At 41.3% G+C, this 22,068-nt stretch overlaps 1 protein-coding gene across 4 annotated transcripts in view; it reads right to left on the reverse strand.

Moving 5' to 3' along the window:
• The window catches only part of GRHL2 (grainyhead like transcription factor 2), a 174,686-nt gene that overhangs the window by 91,936 nt on the left and 60,682 nt on the right, over window positions 1-22,068 (reverse strand). For all 4 annotated transcript variants that reach the window (XM_027766238.1, XM_027766239.1, XM_027766237.1 and 1 more), the window contains exons 5-7: window positions 11,247-11,302; window positions 7,011-7,167; window positions 3,455-3,566 (exon numbers count right to left, since the gene is read on the reverse strand). In XM_027766238.1, the coding sequence (XP_027622039.1) occupies window positions 3,455-3,566; window positions 7,011-7,167; window positions 11,247-11,302 (325 nt within the window). The remainder of the gene's footprint in view (window positions 1-3,454; window positions 3,567-7,010; window positions 7,168-11,246; window positions 11,303-22,068) is intronic.

Below are 22,068 nucleotides of genomic sequence, written 5' to 3' on the forward strand. Positions count from 1 at the left end.
GGGAGATTGGGGGGGGGGTTTGTTTGTGTGTTTTGAAAAGCAGCAGAATCCACTTCTACTTGTTTGTTTTATTTACATGGAGCTAAAGCTAACTGCTAATGTTTCTTCCCCACCCCCTCCAATAGTTTATGACCTGAAGGACAAGAACCACATATTCGAAATGGCTTCAGAAATGTCAGAACTAGCAGCTACCAAGAATCTCACCACCCAGACTACATTTTTTTAAAAATAATTTTGAATTCTTACTGTTGGGGAAAACAAGAAAACACTCTATCTAAGTGAGCTGGGAAGAATGTGCATCCTCCACATGGACATAGCGCATTTTGAGGACGTTAATCTTCCCTCACGCACACAAATGTTTTCGTTTTCTTTTATTCACATGATTCTAAGTATGTTTTTCAGATAGGACAGTTTTGAAACCCTGATGTACAGTTACAGTGTAAAAGATCTCTTTCATTGCAACATATTGCAACATATCATCTATAAACTATAGTAAACATCTTGTCTGTTTTGAAGAGACTGTGACAATAAACATATCAAATAAGAAATCCTGTTAACAAGTAAAAATAATTTTGCATCTTCTTTTTCTTTTTTTAGGCCATTAGAAGGTTCTTAACCTAAGTCGGTGAGTGTGTTCTCCAGTCTCCCTCCTCCCTTGGTGAAGCACTGATAACCCTCAGTGATACTCCTGGTGGAGTCTCACAACCTTTCTCAACATGGCCTCCAGAGTTACCACGGATGATGACACACGCACAGACAGAAGTATCTGTCATCACAGCACCAGCTCTGCCTTTTTATTGCAAAACAGTGTTTACAACCTACTGGCAGGGGAACACATGGTTGGATTTCTTTTTAAATCTAGCAGAAGGATACATTACATGAGATTTCTGCACATTTCCTCATTCTGTGTGAACATTTGCCAGGTTGACCTTAGGGATAGAGATTAGGCTCAGAAAAAAAAAACAAAAACATGTTGTATTTGAAGCTAAGAAGCTGATCCAATGCCTTGGACTTGGGTTGATAGCAAGTGGCCCAGATAGCCACAGAGCTGCTTAGTAAGTCACAGATCTCAAAGATAAGGCACACATGGCCATGTGTGTGCATATGTGTGCACTCGCACATGTGGGTAGGGCTAGATGATGGAGAAAAGTCTGAAAGCAGGTAAGAGATGACAAAGAGGAGAGGTAAGATTCAAAGTCTTACAAGATCTAAGAAATCACTCTGATCTCAGAAAAGTAAACCCTGTAACAATATCAAAGTCAAACCAACAGGCATGCCGGTAAAAGGCTTTCATTATTTGCCTTATTTGGACCCAGTCCATGTTTCTATTTAATTGCTCTTCTCATTTTCTTGGGTAATAATTATAAGCTAACTTTTCAAATAAAATAAAATTGTTTCTCTGCTCTACAAAGATTGGTTATGAAGCAGGTTAAGGCAAGTATCCCTCAAGCCCTTGTCCTAGGCAGTAGGTCTTGGGCGTTGAGCGTATGGGACTGAGTTAGGAAGGCTGTTCTTACTCCAGATCTTTCACTAACTATATGAAGACAAGTGACTGAGGAGGGTCAGTGAGCTCTTGAGGTCTCATTTGCTTGTTAGATAGATATGTTAATAGGATGTGTGTGTGGTGTGTGAGTACACACATGTGTAAGCTAGGGGTTGGGGAGTGGCTTACCTGTTTTGCAGGACAAATCAATAATTAGTTTTAATGTGCTCTCTTGTAAGTCTTTAATCCTACCACAGTCACTAAACTCTTTGCCATTGGTCAAGGGGTCCAAGCAGGGTAAGATGGAAAGCCTGAAAAATCCCTCATTGCCATGTGTAAGAAATCAAAGTCAACATCCTTTTAATGGCTCTGGCCCAGACTGGTGGCATAATCAGTAGCAAACTGACCTGCAGTGCTGGCAGCCACATGGTCTACGGTGGGTTCTGATCCCGAAGCAGCTTGAAAACAGGCAAGTAATGAACATGGGCACCTAGGATCCTAAAGAGTTAAGAGGGCTAGGGAAAGGGGATTGTGGCAGGACAAGACCTGGCTGAGGGGGCGTCTCTCTATATATATCTCATGTGCATGCAACTGCTCTCTATTATGAGTGAAATACACTTAAAAATGAAAGCATTCTTTTAATGACTCAGTGATACCTTCTGATAGACATCCAACAAATGGAAACCCTCCTTTTGCCTGCACTCACAGACTCCAGCCTCTTGTCTGCAAAATGGGGTAATAAAGCTTCTAAGTGAGAAATGACTTACTTTGACTCACTTCTTATGGAAACAGGACTAGGCAAAGTGTTAAAGTTACTTAGAAATACACCAATTAATGTCTGTGTTTTTTGTTGTTTTAGTTTTTGATTTTACTTTGCCAAAGGGCACATGCACTTACTAGAGACAGAGTAGGAGAAGGAAAGTAAGAAAGCATATCTCGTGGCCCTTGGAAACTTGGATCTATTTCCTAACTTCCCATACTCTGCTCTGTATCTCAGAGGTTGATTCCTGTAAACTACATTTTCTATGGTCATGGGTCCCATGGCTTCAGGTCAAATTTGGCCAGTGAGAGGCACTGGCAAGAGACTGGGAGGCTGGGAGAAGCCAGAGCATTTCTCCTCCCTCTTGGCATTGAGGGAGTGTCTGTGGCAGAGATTCCTCAGTGGTCCTGCCCCCAGCAGAAAGCTGCTCCCTCTGTGTCCCAGTTCTTCGGGTGGTGGCTCCTCTAACACCCACTATCTCCTCCCTTTGGTTCTCCTACCGGTAACAGCTGGTCTGCCTCACTGCACCTTCAGCCTTCTCAACGTTGGCAATGAATCTTCTCTACTGAACTGCTGGGCAGGGGCTCTGCCTTCCTAGCTGGACCTTGAGCGAGGTACTGCCCAGGGAGCCATTGACCTCTAGAGAACAGACACCATCTTTAGGAATATTCACGCTCCAATGAACACATGGCAGATTCTTTCCTTTGTTACTGGCAGGAAAAGTTCCTCCTGATGGCCTGGGACCTACACTGAGCGGATGGAACACTAGAAGGAGACTAGATAGTCTTATGAAGTCAAATGACCTTTGCCAAGTGCCTTAGAGCTGCAAAGATTCGAGTTTATTCATGTCATGAAGGGCAAGAGTTCATCTGGCCTCTAACCTTTGACCGGCTATTGAACTCAAACAGGGAGGGCATGGAAACGTGCTAGAAATGGAAGGGTTCATTACAAATCCAAGCATACTTTTCTTCTCATCTGAGTCACAGTTGACTTTGCTGGAATGGGAAATGGTAAAGCACTTGACTTGGCCCGATGTTGATGTCTCAGCCCGGTTTGTACCAAATGCACTAACGCAGGAGAACGGCATGGATTGGCACCAGACACAGCACGAGGGCTGGTGGGTCCTCGCTGGCCTGCTGTGCTGGGCTCCTCTTGGCCTCACACAACACCTGGGTTTATCAAAGACCATGCAGGAGGTCAGGGTAGCTTACCAATGTCCAGGACCCTCTGCTTGGCCGTGTGCTGCCGAGAGTGCCAGTACTTCCAGTACTTCAGCTGCTCATCCCGGTTTTTGTCTTCACTGAAGACCACCATCACCACGCTCTGTGGAGGGAGAACCAGGGGCTTACTCTTTGCTCAGTGCCTCGCCCACTTCTGCCACATTCTAGCTCTGAGAGTTCTACCCGGCCTGTGTTCCTGAAACGTGCCTGCTTTGTTCAGAAAAGCTCAAACAAGCTCAACTGTATTATTTACTTTATTTTAAAATAAAGCTACTTTTAAAAATAATTACTGGAAAATAACAACAGCTCAGAGAATAAAAAAGGGACCTAGGGGTCAGCAGGTGGTGTGGTGGTTAAGGTACTGGACTTCCACATTTCAAGACCTGGTAGCTCACTTTCTCACTTTCCCTTTCTCTTTCTCTCTGGTCAAATTAAAAAATAATAATAAATACACTTTAAAAGGATTTTATACCAGTTGTACCATGAGGTCATAAACAACCAGACTAACCAATTACCAGCAAATGTATTTTTTCAGGTCTCAGAAATAGCAACAGAAATTATTTTTCCTGTATTGTAAACAAGCACACTTTTGAAATAGCATCTCTTTAAACACAGAATTTGGTTCCATTTGTAAAGAATCAAACATCCGTTTTTACCTTCAGTGCCTTGGGCTAGGATCTCAGAGGTAATGAGAAAAATAGTAAGGAATCGAGAAAAATGCTAAAAGTCAAATTCATACTGATGAATGCAGAAATAAACTACGAATATTTTATACACCGAAAAATTCAAGGGCAACTAATGATATTATCTATTTAAATACAACGTGGTTATACTTTAAATGAGATTGGGAAACTAATTGTATCTTATAGAACTAAGAATTCGAAACTTCTTTCTGTTCTAAATTGCAAACAGTCTCATTAAACTAAACACAAATTGATTCCCTAATCTTTATGAATGAGGAGATACCAAAATCAGTCCCTCAGGGAGGGGGAACAAACAAATTTTAATTCCAGTATCTCACTCTATATCCAAAATTCTTCCTTACTATTCCAGAAGAATATTTCATCGACTCTAAGTCCTTAAGAATGTCTCCTTTTGGGACCAGCAGTTGGCGTAATGGCTATGTCGCTGGACTCCCACGTAGTTGACCACGGTTTGAGTCCCGGATCTGGTGGCTTAAACTCACGGCGGGCGGGTGTGCATGCATGATCCCGAGAGGAGAAAGGAGGAGAAGGGATTGTGGTGTGGCCATCCCCACTGGGGGGTGATTTCTTGCTTTCTGTCTTTCTCTCTCTGTCTTTCTGGTGAGCGCATGTGCCCTATAGCAAAAACCTCTCCAAAAAAAAAGTCTCCTTTTAGCAGCTGACACATTATTTATAGTCTACTTATTTACAGCTATCTGCCGATGATAATGTCTTCTCATTAACTTCAAACTTAACAAGAATATGCCCACTGTTCATCTCAGTGGCCCTAGAGCCTGAGAGATAACAGACAGCAAATGCATGCTGGTGGCGTCAGTTCAAAACCTAGCTCCTTCCTAAATTTTTTACACAAGAAAGCAATGTTTGTTAGAAAAGCTCATTTAGAAATACACATGCATATGATTCACATCCATGAGCAATATGGCTAAGTGACAACAAAGGGAACACTTGTCCCTCTTCTACTTCCTCAAACTTTACTATTTATGTGTAAAAGTTGATTTTGTGGCTTCCTGATGTTTATGTATGGACCCCAAATAAAAGTAAAATTTAAAGTAACTTTTGTAGCCAATGACTAAATGATATAAATAATGGCATCTTCTTGGTATGGAAATTTCACCAGTGATTAAAAAAAAAAAAAAAAGCAATCTGAAACTGTTACTACCAAGGCTTACACGCTCTGACTTGGGATGAAGCATCGTTCTCAGAAATTAATGCTGATTATTCACAAGTGCTTCTCTTTCCTCCAAACGCTTGCTACCCCAGAGCCAAAGAGAGTAAGCAAGAGGCGCTCTGAGAAGCGCCAACTTACTATCTGAGAGTATACGTTTGAAGTCCTTGAGAACAGGGGGCTCCTCCGTTAGCAGAAATGGAGCATCACAAAATAAAATTTCATCTGAAATTATTTCTAAGACCCCAGAGAAGTGGAATTTTTGAAAAAGCTATTACACTCCAAACTGCTATCATGGCCTTAGAATGCAAACCATCCATCATTTTTTGAGTGATGGTAATGGTGTTGTTAAGAGGATGTATATAAATTTTACTCTAGATTGAAAAGACTTTAGAAAAAAAAAATTATTCAGCAGCTTCTTACCAGACAGCCACATGTGAGGCAGGTAGGCGTAAATCCTAGGATATATATGCAAAGAGGGACCCTAGTCGAAAATTTCTCTGCCTTCCAGCTCTCCACGCTACTTAATCGGCACACCTTAGTGCTTAAGAGAGCTAGGTTCAGTACGGACAGCCTGGGATACATCCTGGTTCCCACACATGCTAGCTATGAGAGGGAACTTGGCCAGTCCCTACCTTCTGGATGCGTTCCTTAACTGTCATATTATAAAAACAGTAGTGCTTTTTCCACCAGGTCATTGTTAGTTTCAGTGAATTACTAGACTTAGGGTACCCAGTGTAGAGAAGATACTCAGTGACATCAGTTGCTATTTTGTGACTCTTGTTGTGGTGTGTCCTCACAAGCTTGACCACAGGGCACCTTTCCTCTGCAATGGCTCAGCCTTGGGTGGACCTTAGCCCCGTGTATCACAGGGGTAAATGGGCTGCATTATATTCTAGAAGCACATGGCATCCTTATGGTCTAAAGGGCTCAGGAGGAAGTAGCTATGGATAAAATAAGGTGGGTTGGGCACCAGGGCCACAGCAAGAAAACTCACTGCACAACAGGCTGGGAAAGTGCTTCAGCCTTTTTTTAGGACCCTGCTGTAACTTTCCTTGTTGGTAGAGAGATTACCAGTCTCCTTCCTTCTTGGAGTTAGCAAGAATGCCAGAAGCCAGCAGGCTTCCAGAGCAGAGAAAGGACCCCAGTTTCATCACCCACAAACAGGACTAATGCTCATGGATCTGCAATTCCTCCAAGTAATTCCTGGTGGGAATCGTGCCTCCTGCCTTGGGTCCTGAGCTGGTCCTGGGCTGGAGGAGGCTTTTAAACAAAGTTGCAAAGGGCCCCAGCCACTCAAAATAATCTACATTCTCCTTTCCGGAAGAGCAACAAGCTCGCTCTCATCCACGTTTCTGTTCTGACTTATGCTACTTACTTGAAAACTGAAGATCAATGATTAAAAACAGCCAGGTTGCCTATAGGCAGTGAACGAAGCAGGGAAAATTCCTTAGGTACAGTGAGAAAGCATGTTCCAACCACATCCCTCCCCCAGGGTTTATTGGTTACCGATTAAAATGATAAACTACAAGCCAATAAGTTCTCTTGTCCAAACTGTCTGACATTTGTGCTAGAGTTATTTATTTTGTCACTTTTTCCATGCCGTTCCACCAGGCTGTGAGGTAGTTATTGTAGTCATCTGATCCTCTGTACTAGATTGGAGAAATGGGGCCCATACCCTGACTTTGCTGATTGGGTGTCGGAAGCACTTGTTGTCTCCAGTCTCGCTGAGTGTTATGGCATAGAACTGTCCTTTGTTGAGGTAGGTCATGGGGCCCTCCCCCTGCTTCTGACGGAGAGACTTGGTAGCTTCCAGGGTGTACTGAAACGTGCCACTGCAAACAGAAAACAAACAGCGGTCAGACTCACTCCTGTGGAGATTTCACATGGCACTGTGTCACGACAGTAGCGCTTTTGTATGAATATTAACCACTGTGTACTCTACTTCAGAGACAAAACACAGCATATGGCAAAAGAGATGAGACCAGACCAAAGGTCATTGCCGGTATAATGTATATGACATTTCCAACAATGGCCCATAAACCAGATGGTTTGGGAGGGCTGAAAGTACATGCTGTAGCCATTGTGCAAGTCTGTGCTGGGAGAACCTCTCCAGCAGACCTCAGCTGACAATCAGGTACTGTCTGCAGCTGAGGAATGGAAAGAACTGGCCACTTTTATCCTAACAACAAACCAAGTGGGCAAACACTTTGTCCAGTTCATGCATATACCTAACCTGCTTGCCTAACCTAGATAATACAAATCACTGTATCACACACTTTGAAATGTTTCCAAATGTGCAAACCAAAAAGTCAAACATTCATTACTAAGAAATCAACTCTCTTATAGGGTGGGTTTTGTCTTTTATTCTTTGTTTATTGTCTCTTGGTTTTTAAGTCTGCAAAAGAACTCACAAAAGGGTTGCTCTGAATCCAGAGTTTGCAAATCATGGTCCATGGGCCATTTCACTGCCTGTTCATAAATAAAGTTTTATTGGCACACAGCTCTACTCATTTTGTTCACATACTGCTTGTGACTGTTCACACTATACAGCAGAGTTGACTAGTTGTGTTAGAGCCTACAGCCTGCCATATCTAAAATATTTACTATCTCATTACAGAAAAAAAACTACAGATTTCTGTTCAAAATAGTTTTCTTTTTAAAAAAAATAATTATTTATTTTATTTTATTTTATTTATTCATTTATTTGTTAATTTGACCAGAGAGAGACAGAGGTTGAGAGTGAGAGAGAGAGGAAGTGAGAAAGCAAGCCACGCCAAAGTGAGAAAGCAAGCCACCAGATTCAGGACTCAAACCCTTGTCGGCCATGTGGGAGTGTCCAGCGCCCTAACCACTATGCCACCTGCTGGTCTTCAAAATAGTTTTCTTTATATTTTAAAAATATACTAACTCTGACAAACCAAAATCACAGATCCAGCTGTGAAGAATATAACAACTGGGGCCAGTAGGTGGCTTGGTGATTGGGGTGCTGGACTCCCACACGGCAGACTGCAGTTCAAGTCCTGGTCCTGGTGGCTTGCTTTCTCATTTTCCTTCTTTCCCTTTCTCTGTCACTCTCTAGTGAGTGCACATGCCCTATAGCAAAATTAAGTATATTAATAATAATAAATAAAATTAAATAAATACTTCTTAAAGGAAGAATATATCAACTATTTAAAATTGACACAACAGTATAAAGTACGGTCTTTTTGGTTTCACATGTTTGTTCGGAAATATTTCTGCTACATAGCAGGATGGCACCCAGTGGTGATCCAGTAATTTCCTTTTTGAATGTTGCAGCCACTCTGGAAACCTGTGTGATTGTCTTTTTGTTTGTTAATTTCTTCCATGAATGAGGGTGACAAAGAGGGAGCGAGGCAGAGATAGAACTCCCAATAGGGTCTTCTCACCCTGATCCACCTCTAGCCTTTGCCAGCCCCGGGTTATGGGCAATCTCGTGCTGGGGTACTCAGGGAGGTCTCTGGGTACAAACCTGGAACCCTTCTCCCATGCGAGTCAGCCTCCCAGAGGGTCCTGTTCTACCACTGTGCTCCTGTCCAGCCTCTACGTGGACATTGGCTGAATCATCAGAAACTCTGCTTTGGGTCTATTTTTTCATCTCTTTTACTTCATAGTCTTTGAAAGACTGAGAGCAGGCCACCTTCTGGCATGGTGATTAGGCAGCTGGGATCCACATACGTGGCCAACTAAGTAGTTCAATATTCAGCCCTAGCAGCTTCACAAACACCATGTGCATGAGCATGCATGTCCCCAGTCCCAAAAGGAGAAATGGAGGAGATGGGATTGCTGTGTGACCATGCCCCATAGGTGGTGCTTTCTCGCTTCCTCTGTTTCTTTCTGGTGAGCATACATGTCCTCGGCAAAATAAAAGACTGGGAGCAAAGATGACTCTCAAAGTTCATCTCCTAAAATGGCCTGTTTACATAATTACAGGGACTCTACATTAAATAGGTCTGTAATTTTTTTAAACTTTTCAGCAAAAAAAATTTAAAGGACAAAATAATATTCCTTTTATATGGTTAAAAAAAATCTTAAGTTAGCAAACTAAGAAAATTTCAAAATATGTGTCTTAGAAAAGATGGGAAATAAATCATTCACGACAGAACCAATTTAATTGTCATTTTGCTTAAGAAAGCAATTTTGATATAGTACTATTGAAGCATAACATTTTAGACCTGGGTAAGATATTAAAAATCACATAGGCTGGGGCCAGCAGTTGGCATGGTGGTTAAAGCTCTGGATTCCATATGGCTGACAGTAATTCAAGTCCTAGACCTGGGGGCTTGAAAAATCATGCCAGGCATGTGTGGGTACATGACCAAAATTCCAGGAGGAGAATGGAGTAGGGATGCAGTGTGGTTTCTCACTTTCCCTCTCATCATCTCTGTCTCTCCCTGGCAAGCACATGCACCCTGTGTCAAAAACATAAAAGAAAAAAAAAATCCCATAGGCCAGCAGCTTGCACCTTGTCCAGGGCACAGACTGCTTTAAATACAGGAAGAAGCCCAGCCGCCATGGTAGAGTGGTAACACTAATGCCCTGCAATGCTGGAAGCCATATGGCGACCACTCTGACTACCTTCCTAAGGATTGTGTTTGATTCTCTCTGAAATGGTGACATCACTAGTGATTTTTTTAAGTAGGAGAGATGAATTCCTTATTCTCTCTTGTCTTTAGGTACAATCAAGACTGAGGTCTTTAAACATGACTCCTCTACCTCAAATGTTCTTCATCTCCCTTCTTATCCCAGCAATCATCTACTGTTCCAAGATTTAGCTCAATGTCACTTCCTGTGAAAACATGCCCCCTGCCTCACACTCACCCCCTCTCCCCAGCACACACTGAGGTACGGAGTCCACTCAGCTCTCTGGTTGTGCATGTCTATAGCAGGACTCACCACTTAGCAAAATACTGCAATTCATCTGCTATCACATTGTTTCCTCCAAAAGCCTAAGGCCCTCTTGTAAGGAGAGGCCATATCTTATCCCCAAGCCTGGTCACACTGCTCGTACATGGGAGGCACTGAGTGCATGGTAGCTGTGCAGAGTGGAACAAAGGGAGACAAGAGCTTGGCAAGGGATCAGTTGTATTGCAACAATTCAGGAGAAAGTTTTCAAGAGTAAATTGGAGGGACCAGCGTAGTTGATCGTAGTTTGAGTCCTGGACCCGGCAGCTTAAAACTCATGCCAGGCACGTGTGTGTGCATGCTCAAAATCCCGAGAAGAGAATGGAGGAGAACGGATTGTGGTATGGCCATATCCCCTGGGGGGGATGGTTTCTCACTTTGTATCTCTCTGGCTCTCCCTGTCTCTCTGGTAAGAGCACATGCCCTATAGCAAAAATCTCTCTTTAAAAAAAAAAAAAAAAAAAGAGTAAGTTGGAAAGAAGATAACAGGTAGAAGAGGTGAATTTAGCGCTTAGCAAGTACTGAAAACATTTAACAAGAAGGAAGGCAGACTCCTACACCTTTAGTTGGGGGCGCTAAGAAAATAGTTAGCTATGTTATTAACCACAATAGAGAATAAAAGCAGAAGGCCAGGTGTAAAACAAGTGGAGAGGGTGAGAAAGAAGAGAAAAAAGAAAGGCAAAGAGCTCCACTTTCCACCTGTTGGGTTGGAAGCATATGAGTTTGAGGTTCAGAGGAATATCTAAGAAGGGATGTGCAGACAACAGAAAGAAGTAGAAAGGGAACAGGCCCAAGAAAATTAGTCAAGACCAAAAATACTGATGTAGCAGTCATTTGTATAAAGAAGAAAATTGAAGACAAAGGAAATCAGATTTGTCTATAAATTTATCCCCCCCCCCCACAAAAGGCCTAAAAGTATAACTTGGATGTGTCCCCAAAAGAGAATCAGATAATCCATCTTTTGAGATGTTATCTCCCGGTAACCTACCTTGCTGTCTGGTCGTACATGTACTCCTCAGCTCCAACTGAAGCACTCCGAAATTTCTGCAAAATTTCAAAGTCATCAAAATTAAAACAAATAGGTAAATCAGTATTTTAAAAAGAGACACAGAAATGTATTGTTTGTTCCTTCAAAAGTAATATTATATTTTTATTATTATGTTCCCAAATATAGTTCAAATATTGAGTCATCAGAAAAGTCAGGACGCATATTTCAATGTTTTTTCTATGCAAAAATGCGTCATGATTTTACCGACGACCTGATAGTTACCATTTCTTCACAGACCTCATGTGTCACCTCAACACTGAGAACTACCCTCAACTGAAAATAGTTTGGGGCGCTGTTGGTGAGTCACATGTCTGCAGATATTCCTAATGCATTTGCAGGAGCTGTAAACCGGTTCTTGGAACACATAAAACATCTTTTCCGTTTTCCACGATCTCCAACGCTTACTTCAAAAGTCGAAGTCTGAATTAACGGAACATGAACCGCACAGAGGCCACATAGCAATGTGCAAAATGTTGTGAAAAGCAATATCGCAGAGCAGTTAGAGGCATGGTTTCTGGAGCAACACTGTCTAGGGTCAAATTTATTTGCTACTGTGCAAAAGGAAATAAAAACCAGGTTTCCTCCATCTGTAAAATGTCTACTTATAATGATGAGAGGAGTGAATGGATTAATAAAGTACTAAGAACAGTGCTTGGTACATAGTATATAGTGAACCCTGTGCATGGGCCTTAAATACTATTTTATAGAAACACCTTGGCCATACTCAGAGCCTTCCTCCAAAGAGCTTTATTATCACAATATTTTAAGTATAGTGTTTTGGAGAAAACTGTTTAGTATTACAAGTGAAGAAGCCTGGTTCCAGAGATGTCCAGCTGTTGTATATATAGTATAAACAGAATACACTTTGCTGTATTTTAGAACCTTTTCAAAATTAGCTGCTCAGAAGTCCTAACTCTTAATCCGAAAAATAAATATAATTTATATATAGTGAAGAAAAAGCACCTGGTTGACCACACACACCTGATTCTTCCACTGTGAACTTTCTTCAAGTTTCTTTCTAAGAACCAAACTTGGTGTCTCTCATTTTCATGCCATAAAGTTCTCTTCTTCCACCAGCATTTCCTTTCTCAGGAAATGGTTTCATCCAGCTTTTCCAAACTTTCTTCACCACCCCTAACCATCATCCTAGAATTCAGCATACCCTGATATTGTAGTTCCTACATATATAGTCATGATTCCTCTTTTTGTCCTTGTTATAAATTCCCTGAATCTCAGAAGGTGGTCTTCCCTTCAAAGCTTACTCAAAAGAATCCTGTGAACATCGTACAAATACTTGTTGACTGGCTGAATAATCATGACAGAGGACCAAAGTACAGATTTGTGTTTCTTTTGCAATCATCAGGCAATCCCCTATCCACTCAATGGGAATTTCCTGGGGCTTCACCATCTGCTTGATGCCAGACAAAATACAGAAATGATATGAGATGCTGTCTTGGCCTCAGAGAGATAAAAAGCAGTTGAGGGGATGGAGTAAGTTCTCATGAAAACAACGACAGAAGAAACTAAAATACAGCAAATAATGATGTAAGAAAGCCTACGTCGAATCATTCATTCATTCATTTAGTCATGTGTCCAGAAGAGAAAAGCACAGAGTAGGCACTGCCAGGAAAAGAAGGTCAGCAAAATTATAGGGAGATTTTACAGAGATTATGAGCTTCACTTTGACCTTTAGAAACTAAAGATAACCTGGCTCAATTAAAAGAACTAAGAAAAGGCAATCCGGGTGAGAGAGGATCAACATAAGTCAGTACAAAATGAGGGACACTGGGTCAGCCTGTAGACTAGTGGTTAAGGACGTCACATACCATGCGGTCAACAGCAGTTTGAATCCCAGGCCTGGAGCCTGGAAAAACACACTTGTCACATGGCGCAGATGCCCCAAATCCCTCCAGGATGGAGAAATGAAGGAGAAAAGATTGTGGAGTGACCACATCCCACTTGGGGGAAGGGGAAGTGTTGTACTCTTTCTTTCTCTCACTCTTTCTCTCTGTTTCTGTATCTCTCTCCAGCAAAGCATGTGCCTTCTGGCAATTAAAAAGAAAAAAAAAATGATAGATACAAATATGGTGTGTATATGTGGCAAATCACACTGACTTGGCCTGATTATAATGGAGGGAGCTGAAAATCTAAGTCTTTGCTGGTGAAGATAGTAGCACTAGCCACATGTTCTATTCAACTTTAGGTTGATTAGAACGAAGTCAAGTTAAACATTCCATCTCCTAGTCAATTAGCCACATGTCAAGTACTAAATTGCTACATGCGGCTAGTGCCACATACCACATTGGCTAGCACAAAATTAATTTTTCATCATTGCAGAAGGTTCTGTTGAACAGTACTATTAAGAGAAAGGCATACACACTTACTATATTTAGGAATTAGGATATTTTGGAGTAGAAGGGTAGTTGTTTTGTTTTTGTTTTTGTTTTTAGCATTTAAGATAGTGACTTTGAGCCAGAATAAATGCATTTTGAAGGCCTTTATTTGAAAGAATATGCAGTAATCCATAACAAGCATGGTTAACCCAGCATTAGTACAAAGGGCCCGAATGAATGTATTGTGCGTGTCACAGAGCTCTGCAGCCTGAGGAGCGGCTAAGCCTAGAAAACACACTGAACTTGTAAATTCTAAGGTTCTAACCCCCCAGGTAATGTGAGAAGGTATGGTACTAGGAGTGTTCAAACTCAAAAATACTGTCCACTGTGTGCTGACTAAAATACGGACGCCTACTCAAATGCACGAGTTCACATGGACAAGAACGGTGGAAAAATAAAAGCAGTACATATGTTACGGATATGGATATTTACTATTTTTTCCAAGCTCACAATGTTTTCTTTAATTCTGTTATGTTATTGTTATAATTTTAAAAATACTAAATGATCTACCAGGAAAACATCACAGTCCTTTAGATGAGATCTGATCATTTGATGGGTTAGATGGCCCTAAACGATTTAGTACTGAGAATTAGAGCCAAAGTGTTTGGGTCATTCTGGCTACAATGACCAAGTTTATACAATCCCTTAGAAAATAATACTGTTCTTGGGGCCAGCAGGTGGCATGGTGGATAGGGACGGTGGACTCCCTCATGGCCAACCACGGTTCAAGTCTCGGACCTGGTGGCTTGCTTTCTCACTTCCTCTCTCTCTCTCTCTGTCTCTCTGTGATCAAACTGGAAAATAATAATGATAATAATAATAAATAAAGTTAAATAAAATAATTCTTTTAAAAAAAAAAGAAAATAATACTGTTCAAAGGATGCCAAATGGCAGTTAGACAATCAACAATGCTATACCTTGCTGTGATTCTTTACTATCATTTTTAAGCTCAAAATAGTGAAAAAAAAAATTTATATATAGATAGATATGAGATTATCCTTAAAGGACCTTAGATGTCAAACAACTATAAACATATTTAAATCTTGAATATTAAAATTCTAGGTTTCTTCTTGGGTGGGGACAGGAGACATCTAAGAATCTACCATTTGGCAAAAAGACAATGATCCTTTAACAGTGGAGAAATCAGATCTAGATGAACAATTCCATACCTTTGCTGAACCACTAATTTTTTAAGGTCCTATCATAAATTCATTCACTCTCTAAATAAATATTTAGTGAACATCTACTTCACATCAAGCACTGTGCCAGACACTGTGGATACCATAGTCAACAAAAAAAGAGGTCTTTACTCTCATGCAGCTTCTGGTCTAGCATGAAACAATATTAATGAAATAATCATTCATCTGAAAAAACCGCAAGCACTCTGAGAACAGCTGCAGTTTCACGATGGCACACTACAGTTGAGAAAGCAAAAACGGGCACCACTGACAGTCGACCTCCGACTTCCTAGCAGAGTGCAGTGTTCCCAGGGAATGCAGACAAGGCCGACCGGAGATAGCACAGTTTCCAGCAGAGCCCCAGAAGACAATAACACAGCTACAGAAATGAGTGATGTGTCCTCCTGAGGGACTGTGGCTTTCTTTGCAAAAACATCTTCATTCTGCTATGTTTGCCCCATCCCCCAAACAATGATTCTTGAGATACTCAGTTCCTGGGTGGCTCTATCTCTTGATGGTATCTAATCCAGAGCTGGTTGACACTCCATAAACCCACCCTAATTCACCCAGCACAAGGCCAAACACTACAAAGATCTCCTCTCGACTGACTCTCACTGACTGAGATGCTCACAGGACCCCTTTTGGAAGCAGGCTAAGTAAGTATAATTTTTACTTCTGATGTGTTCATGATGCTCTTTGGTCAGTGGTCTTAAATACGAAGGAAACTGCCTGTAGTAGGAATTGGGGGAAAAAAGAGGGCTTCTCTTAGGATGTCATGCAGAGTACAAATGGTGGTAAAGAATCTTTTTTCTTTCTTTTTTTTTTTTTAAAGAGAGTTTTGCCATAGAGCATGTGTGCTGGCCAGAGATAGAGAAACAGCGAGCAAGATATCACCCTCCTCCCCCAGGAGGGATGGCCATACTGCAATCCCTTCTCCTCCATTGTCCTCTCAGGATTTTGGGCATGTACACACATACACACCTGGTGTGAGTTTCAAGCTGCAGGGTCTGGGATTTGAACTGCAGTCATTCATGTGGGGGTCCAGTCCCTTAACCACTCTGCAACCTGCTTGCCTCATAACGAATGTTCCAGAACAGCAACATCCAATAGAACTTGATATAATGATGGCGATGTTCTATACCTTCACTGTCCAACATGGTAGCCAATCACCACATGTACCCTTAAAATGTATTACTAGTTCATGAGATGGAGAAAATAATCTTTAGTTTTATTTCATAACATTGCACAGCTCAGTTTTGGAGCATGGACCATCATGTGCAAAGGTCCTGAGTAGGGAGGGAGCACATCAGACTTCCAGAGCCCAGAGCCCAGAGCCCGATACAAGAAGTGGGAGAGGGCTGGGAGAGGCAAATGAGAAGCCGACTGCTGTGCCTTGGAAATCTGGTAAAGGTGTAGATGTTAATTCTAAGAGCAGTGGTATTTAAGTGAGGAGGCAGCATGAGCAGATTTGCATTTTGAAAAGCCCATCTCTAGTCCAGTGTACAAAGGCAGATAGAGCAGTATTGCAGGCAGAGACAGCAAGAGCGAGGCCGGTGTGGTAAAGCAGAACGGAGGAAAGGATGGTGTTCATAGATACTAGAATGTAAAAAGCGGGGCCCCGGGCAGTCTGGTAGTGAAGGCACTGGGCTCCCGCATGGAGTCCCTGACCTAGTGACTTAAAAATCACACAGGGCAAGTATGTGTGGGTGCCCCAAGTCCTAGGAGAATGGAGGAGAAAAGACTGAGGCGTGGCCATCCTCCTGGAGGGTAAGTTCTCACTTTCCCTTTCACTGTCTTGGTCTCCCTCCAGCGAGTGCACACACCCTACAACAAAAACTGGAGGGGACGGGCGATGTGAAAAGGAAAGAATTGAAAAGACTATGAATTAAATGGGGATGAGGAGAAAGTAGGATGCTGAGGGAACAAATCCTGGTTGTTGTGAGCAGCCAGATGAAAATGTCATTTCTTCCCCCACCCCCTTTTGTTTAAGAGACAAGGTGTTTTCATGTTACCCAGGCTTGGGCTAGAGTGCAGGGGCTGTTCACTGGCATAATTTCACTGCTGATCAGTTTTAAAGTTTTGACCTACTCCATTTCTGATCCCTGGGCCAGTTCACTTCTTCTTGGGCAACGTCATGGTCCCCCACTCCCAGGAGGTCACCGTATGGATGCTGAACTCAGTGCGACACCCAATCAACACAGTGTACTACAGCTTAGAGCTCCTGAACTCCCCTGCAGCTGGGATTAAAGATGCATGAGTGCCCAGCGATAATGCCACTGATTAAGGTGAAAACACAAAGGAAGAAAGATTGCAAGTTCGATGTTGGCTATGCAAAGTCAAAAAGGCAGTTGGATATAAAGATTAGGGGGTCAGAAGAGAGGGCTGTGCTAGGAAAGCTATTTGAAAGCCTTCAGGATGTACATGATACTGAATCAGTGGACAAGGAACCAAGAGCAGTTTCAAGAGGCAAGAATGATCAACAGTGTTGAACAGCGCTGGGAAGTGGAGGGACAACTTTAACAGGTCTCGGACTTCCAAAGTCGTTCTATGCACAAGGTCGGCAAATGACCTTTAGGAATCTGAATAATGAGTCATCCAATCTTATCAAATTAGAAAATACATAGAGAACCCTAAAGCTTTCTAAAGTGCAAAATGGACATGCTAGGAATTTTCCAAAATTTTGCTGGATGCAAAAACACATTAGTAGGGACCAACAGTTGACGTATGTCACTGGACTCCCATGTAGTAGACCACGGTTTGAGTCCCAAACATGGCGGCTTGAAACATGCTGGACATGTGTGTGTGTGTGTGCCCAAAATCCTGAGAGGAGAAGGGAAGAGAAGGGATTGTGTCATGGCCGTCTTCCCTGGGGGTGTGATTTCTTGCTTTCTGTCTCTCTGTATCTTTGGCGAGTGCACATGCCCTATAGCAAAAATCTCTTTAAAAAAAAAATCAGATAAGCATAAAAAAATTAGGTGCATTAATTACAAGAGAGGCCATATTCCAATTTAATACCTGAATTATCATTTTTAAGATTTTTAATTCCTTAAGTTCATGAGGGGGAAATGGACCTCCAGTTACCAGTCATGTTGAATAGGGTTCAGATCCCAGGTAACTTCCAGTTTCAGGCTATCAGTGAGTGTAAAATCACTGGACTAATAATCATATACATATCAGAAAATGGCAAATAACCATTCTTTACTTTCATTTCCAGATTCTCTGCAAATTATGTTAATTCTATAAATAACATGCCTGAGTTTGAACTGTGACATACAAGTGGAGGTATATGGGACTTTTTAATTCCTGAGCACCTGGGAGGGCTAATGAGGGACCTAACACCTCAGGTCTCTAGCAGGTAGGTTGGTCATGTAATGAGTTAAAGCCAATAAAACATGAGCAGAGGTGACGCTTATCACTTCCAGGTCAAAGTATTTATGAGTTAGGGCCATTTCCATGGTCTTCCTTCCTCTGCAGAAGTGGCACTGGAAGCCACATGTACAGATGGTAATATCACACAATGGAGGGACCCTGGATTTCTGAGTCACTGATAGGAAGAAAATGCTGTAGACATGCAGCAAGATTGTATTAGCAAGAAATAAACTTTTATGGTATTAAATCACGAAGATCTTGGTGTTCTTTCATTCCTACACCACAGACCATTGTTAGCAAACTTTATAAAGTCACAGGGCAGACGAAGCAAATTCTTCCACTTTGAGTTCTACTACGACTCCTATCTACCTATCTACACACACTTACACACACACACACATGATTTTTCTAAAAACTCCATTCCATCACTTAACTTATTTAAAAGTTAAGAGTAAAAAGGAGTTTAAAAGTTTCCTGAAGAGCGACCAGCAGTTAGCATAATGGCTATGTCGCTGGACTCCCATATAGTTGACCACGGTTCGAGTCCCAGACCTGGTGGCTTAAAACTCACACTGGGTATGTGCGCGTGCCTGCCCAAGATCCCAAGAGGAGAATGGAGGAGGAGGGATTGCGGCATGCCCATCCCCCTGGGGGGTGATTTCTCGCTTTCTGTCTTTCTGTCTCTGTCTGTCTGGCGAGCGCACGCACCCTATAGCAAAAACCTCTTAAAAAAAAAAATTTTTTTTTAAAGTTTCCTGAAGAAAATTCTTGGTCTTTATGACCACTGTGATTTACTAGGTTGTGAAAGTGATCATGTGTTTTTCTATGCAAAAATGTGTCATGACTTTCCTGAATACCCAATATATTTATCAACTATACACTTTGATTTAACCGTGTGGGCTTTGGCAAATTTCTTAATCTCTCTAAATATCTGTTTTTTCATCTGTAAATTGGGAAAAATAGCATTTTCCTTGCAGAACTGTAGTAAAGATTAGAAGTAAAAATGTGTAAGCCAGAGTGTGTAGCACACAGAAGAACTCAATAAATGGCAGATACCATGAGTCTCCCTCAAAGACATAGACTGCTAGCTTCTAGAAGGCAGGAACCCCCGCATGCTTTCTTCTGCCTTATACACCCACATTTAACGCAGTGTTTAACATCCAGTGTAAGTCAACAAACAGCTGTCAAATATTATTACAGTGAGGAGTTTGAATAAAACCTAAATCAAATTAGCTAAACCTAATTCATTAAATGACTTTTTAATGCTATCGTTGTCTTTTAAAAAATATCAACCTAAGTTAAAGCAACCTTCCCTGCTAGTACTAAACACACACACACACACAGAAATCAGTCTCAAAGGGCAAGCAAAAGTTGCTTATTCAACAAGGAATCTAGACATTTCAATAGTTTGCCTAAAAAGAAGTACCAGAGTTTAGACACATTTTCCTTAATGAAATTTTCTTGGTGAAATTTCTCTGAAATCATTTAATTTTATAACCAGCTGTCAATGAAATCGCTAAAGATCATAGTAAATTGTTCGATTTAATTCACATTATGCTGAAATACAATATACAACATCAACTTCTAAAGCTAAGAAAGCAACTTAATCAAAATCAGTGGGACTGTTCTTCACATTTATTGTAGTGATAGTTTTGAGCAAGTTTCTTTACCTTCTCATCTACTTTAAAATAAAGTCCCAAATATAATGGGGTCCTTTCACAACTCAACACATCTACCGCACAAACACATGGTAGCACATGCCCCAAATAGCATGACGCTTTCCTTGACATCAGCCCACACCCGCACACTCTCATGTGTCTAGTGGAATCTTAGCACAATACATCAGAAAATGCATTGGTAATGATCTTTTGATGAAAAAGCATGGGAGGTGATAGTTTCCGTTATTCGCTTTTTCAACAGAAAGCATCCCTCACTACTTGAGGGGCAAGTCAAATATTCAACAATATCCAAGACTACCAGATCCCTTGTTCAGTTAAAAAAAAAAAATCTGTTAACTATTTTAAGTAATAAGACACTGGAAGCTAAGGAAGATAATTTTGAGACAATGTTTGTTATTTTGAGGACATTGAAAGTTTGATGGTAAGCTACCAAACCCTAGGAAACACTAATATATAAACATACATTCCTATGTAAATATATAATATTAATATATACAATATGCCTCAGAGCTAGGAAATGTATCACCTCACTCCGGTCACTGCTTTTACAGAATACAGCATGGGCTCTGAAATGACTGTGCCCCAAATGGCACGGCTGCTGGGGTAACTCTTATGCCCTGGTTTTCTACCAACACCGAGAGCTATCAATAGTTCCTGCCTGCCAACCTTTCTGTCTCTTTCTCTGTGAAAAGATAACAGTTATTGAATGAGATAGACAAGGGACACCCCGATTTTTTAAAAGGGTGAATCGTTATGTCAAGCAGTGCAACCACTGAGAATCAGAAGGCCTCTGTAGTCTCTGGGAGTGAAGAAGTAATAGTTAGGGTATTAGTGCTGGAGCCAGACAGCTCAGATGGCACTCCAGTTCCCCCCTCCTGCCAGATGACTCAACATACTTACGCTCTCTGTGCCTCAATTTCCTCACTTAAAAAAAAAAAGAGATAACGAAGTCAGATGTCATGGTGATTGAGGCAGCTGGATCCCATATAACCAGCTATGCAGTTTGAGTCCCAGACCCAGCAGCTTGAAAAACATGCTGGGCACGTGTGCATGCATGCTCAAAAACCCAGGAGGAGAATGGAGAAGGGATTGCAGCATGGCAGTCCCCCGGAGGGGAGGGGTGCTTTCTCATTTTCCTTCTCTCTATTTCTCTCTCTGTCTCTGTACAGGCCCTATAGCAAAACGAAACTAAACGAAACAAAAAAAGAGAGAGAGATGACAGTAATAGTACCCACCTCAAAGGACTTTTCAGAGGATTAAATAAGTACATCATCTAGGATGATTCCAGCATATAGAAAGTATGCATCAGATATTTAATATTTTTAAATGTTATTATTTAGGAGCAAACTCTGAGATTTAGAGAGCTCTGCATTCTGTCCCAATGATAAATACATAGACAGAAGGCTGAAGGTACTGGGCATGCCGTCCCCACACTCGCTCCTCTTTAGCAAATTAGCATACATCACCCCTCTGCCATTGCCTTTTATTGGTCCAGGCTGGCTGGAAAATGGGAAACCAATGACCATCATTTCAAATACAGAGGAAGAAGCTGACTTGAAGTAATTAAAAATGTGCATTATCAGGACCAGCAGGTGGCGTGGTGGATAAGGCTGTGGATCCCCACATGGCTGACTACAGTTGAAGTCCTGGACCTGGTGGCTTGCTTTCTCACTTTCTTTCTCTCTCTCTGGTGAGTGTACCTGCCCTATAATAAAATTTAATAATAATAATAATAATAATAATAATAAATAAAAGAAAAAATTATTTTTAAAATGTGCATAATGGGGCTGGCAGGTGGCATGTTGAACTAAAATAAATAGAATAATTCAAAAATAAATTAATAAAATTAAAATGTACATTATATATCCTGGGTCAATGACTGGGGAGGTAATCCACAATTATATCATCAGTGGATGGTCTACAAAGATTCCAAGGCAATTCAATAGACACAAAATCATTTTTTCAAACAGTACTGGAACAACCAGATATCATGATGAGGAAAAAAAAAAAAAAAGACCAACGGTTACCTCATATCATATATAAAAACTACCTCAAAATGGATCAGAAATCTATAGGAATGAGGTACTATCAAATGCCTAGAAAAACAAAAACAAAAACAAAACAAGAGAAAATCATCCTGAAA

Source organism: Tupaia chinensis, unplaced genomic scaffold (assembly GCF_000334495.1).
Source record: "Tupaia chinensis unplaced genomic scaffold, TupChi_1.0 Scaffold141538_1, whole genome shotgun sequence".
In the NCBI taxonomy this organism is placed as follows: Eukaryota; Metazoa; Chordata; class Mammalia; order Scandentia; family Tupaiidae; genus Tupaia; species Tupaia belangeri.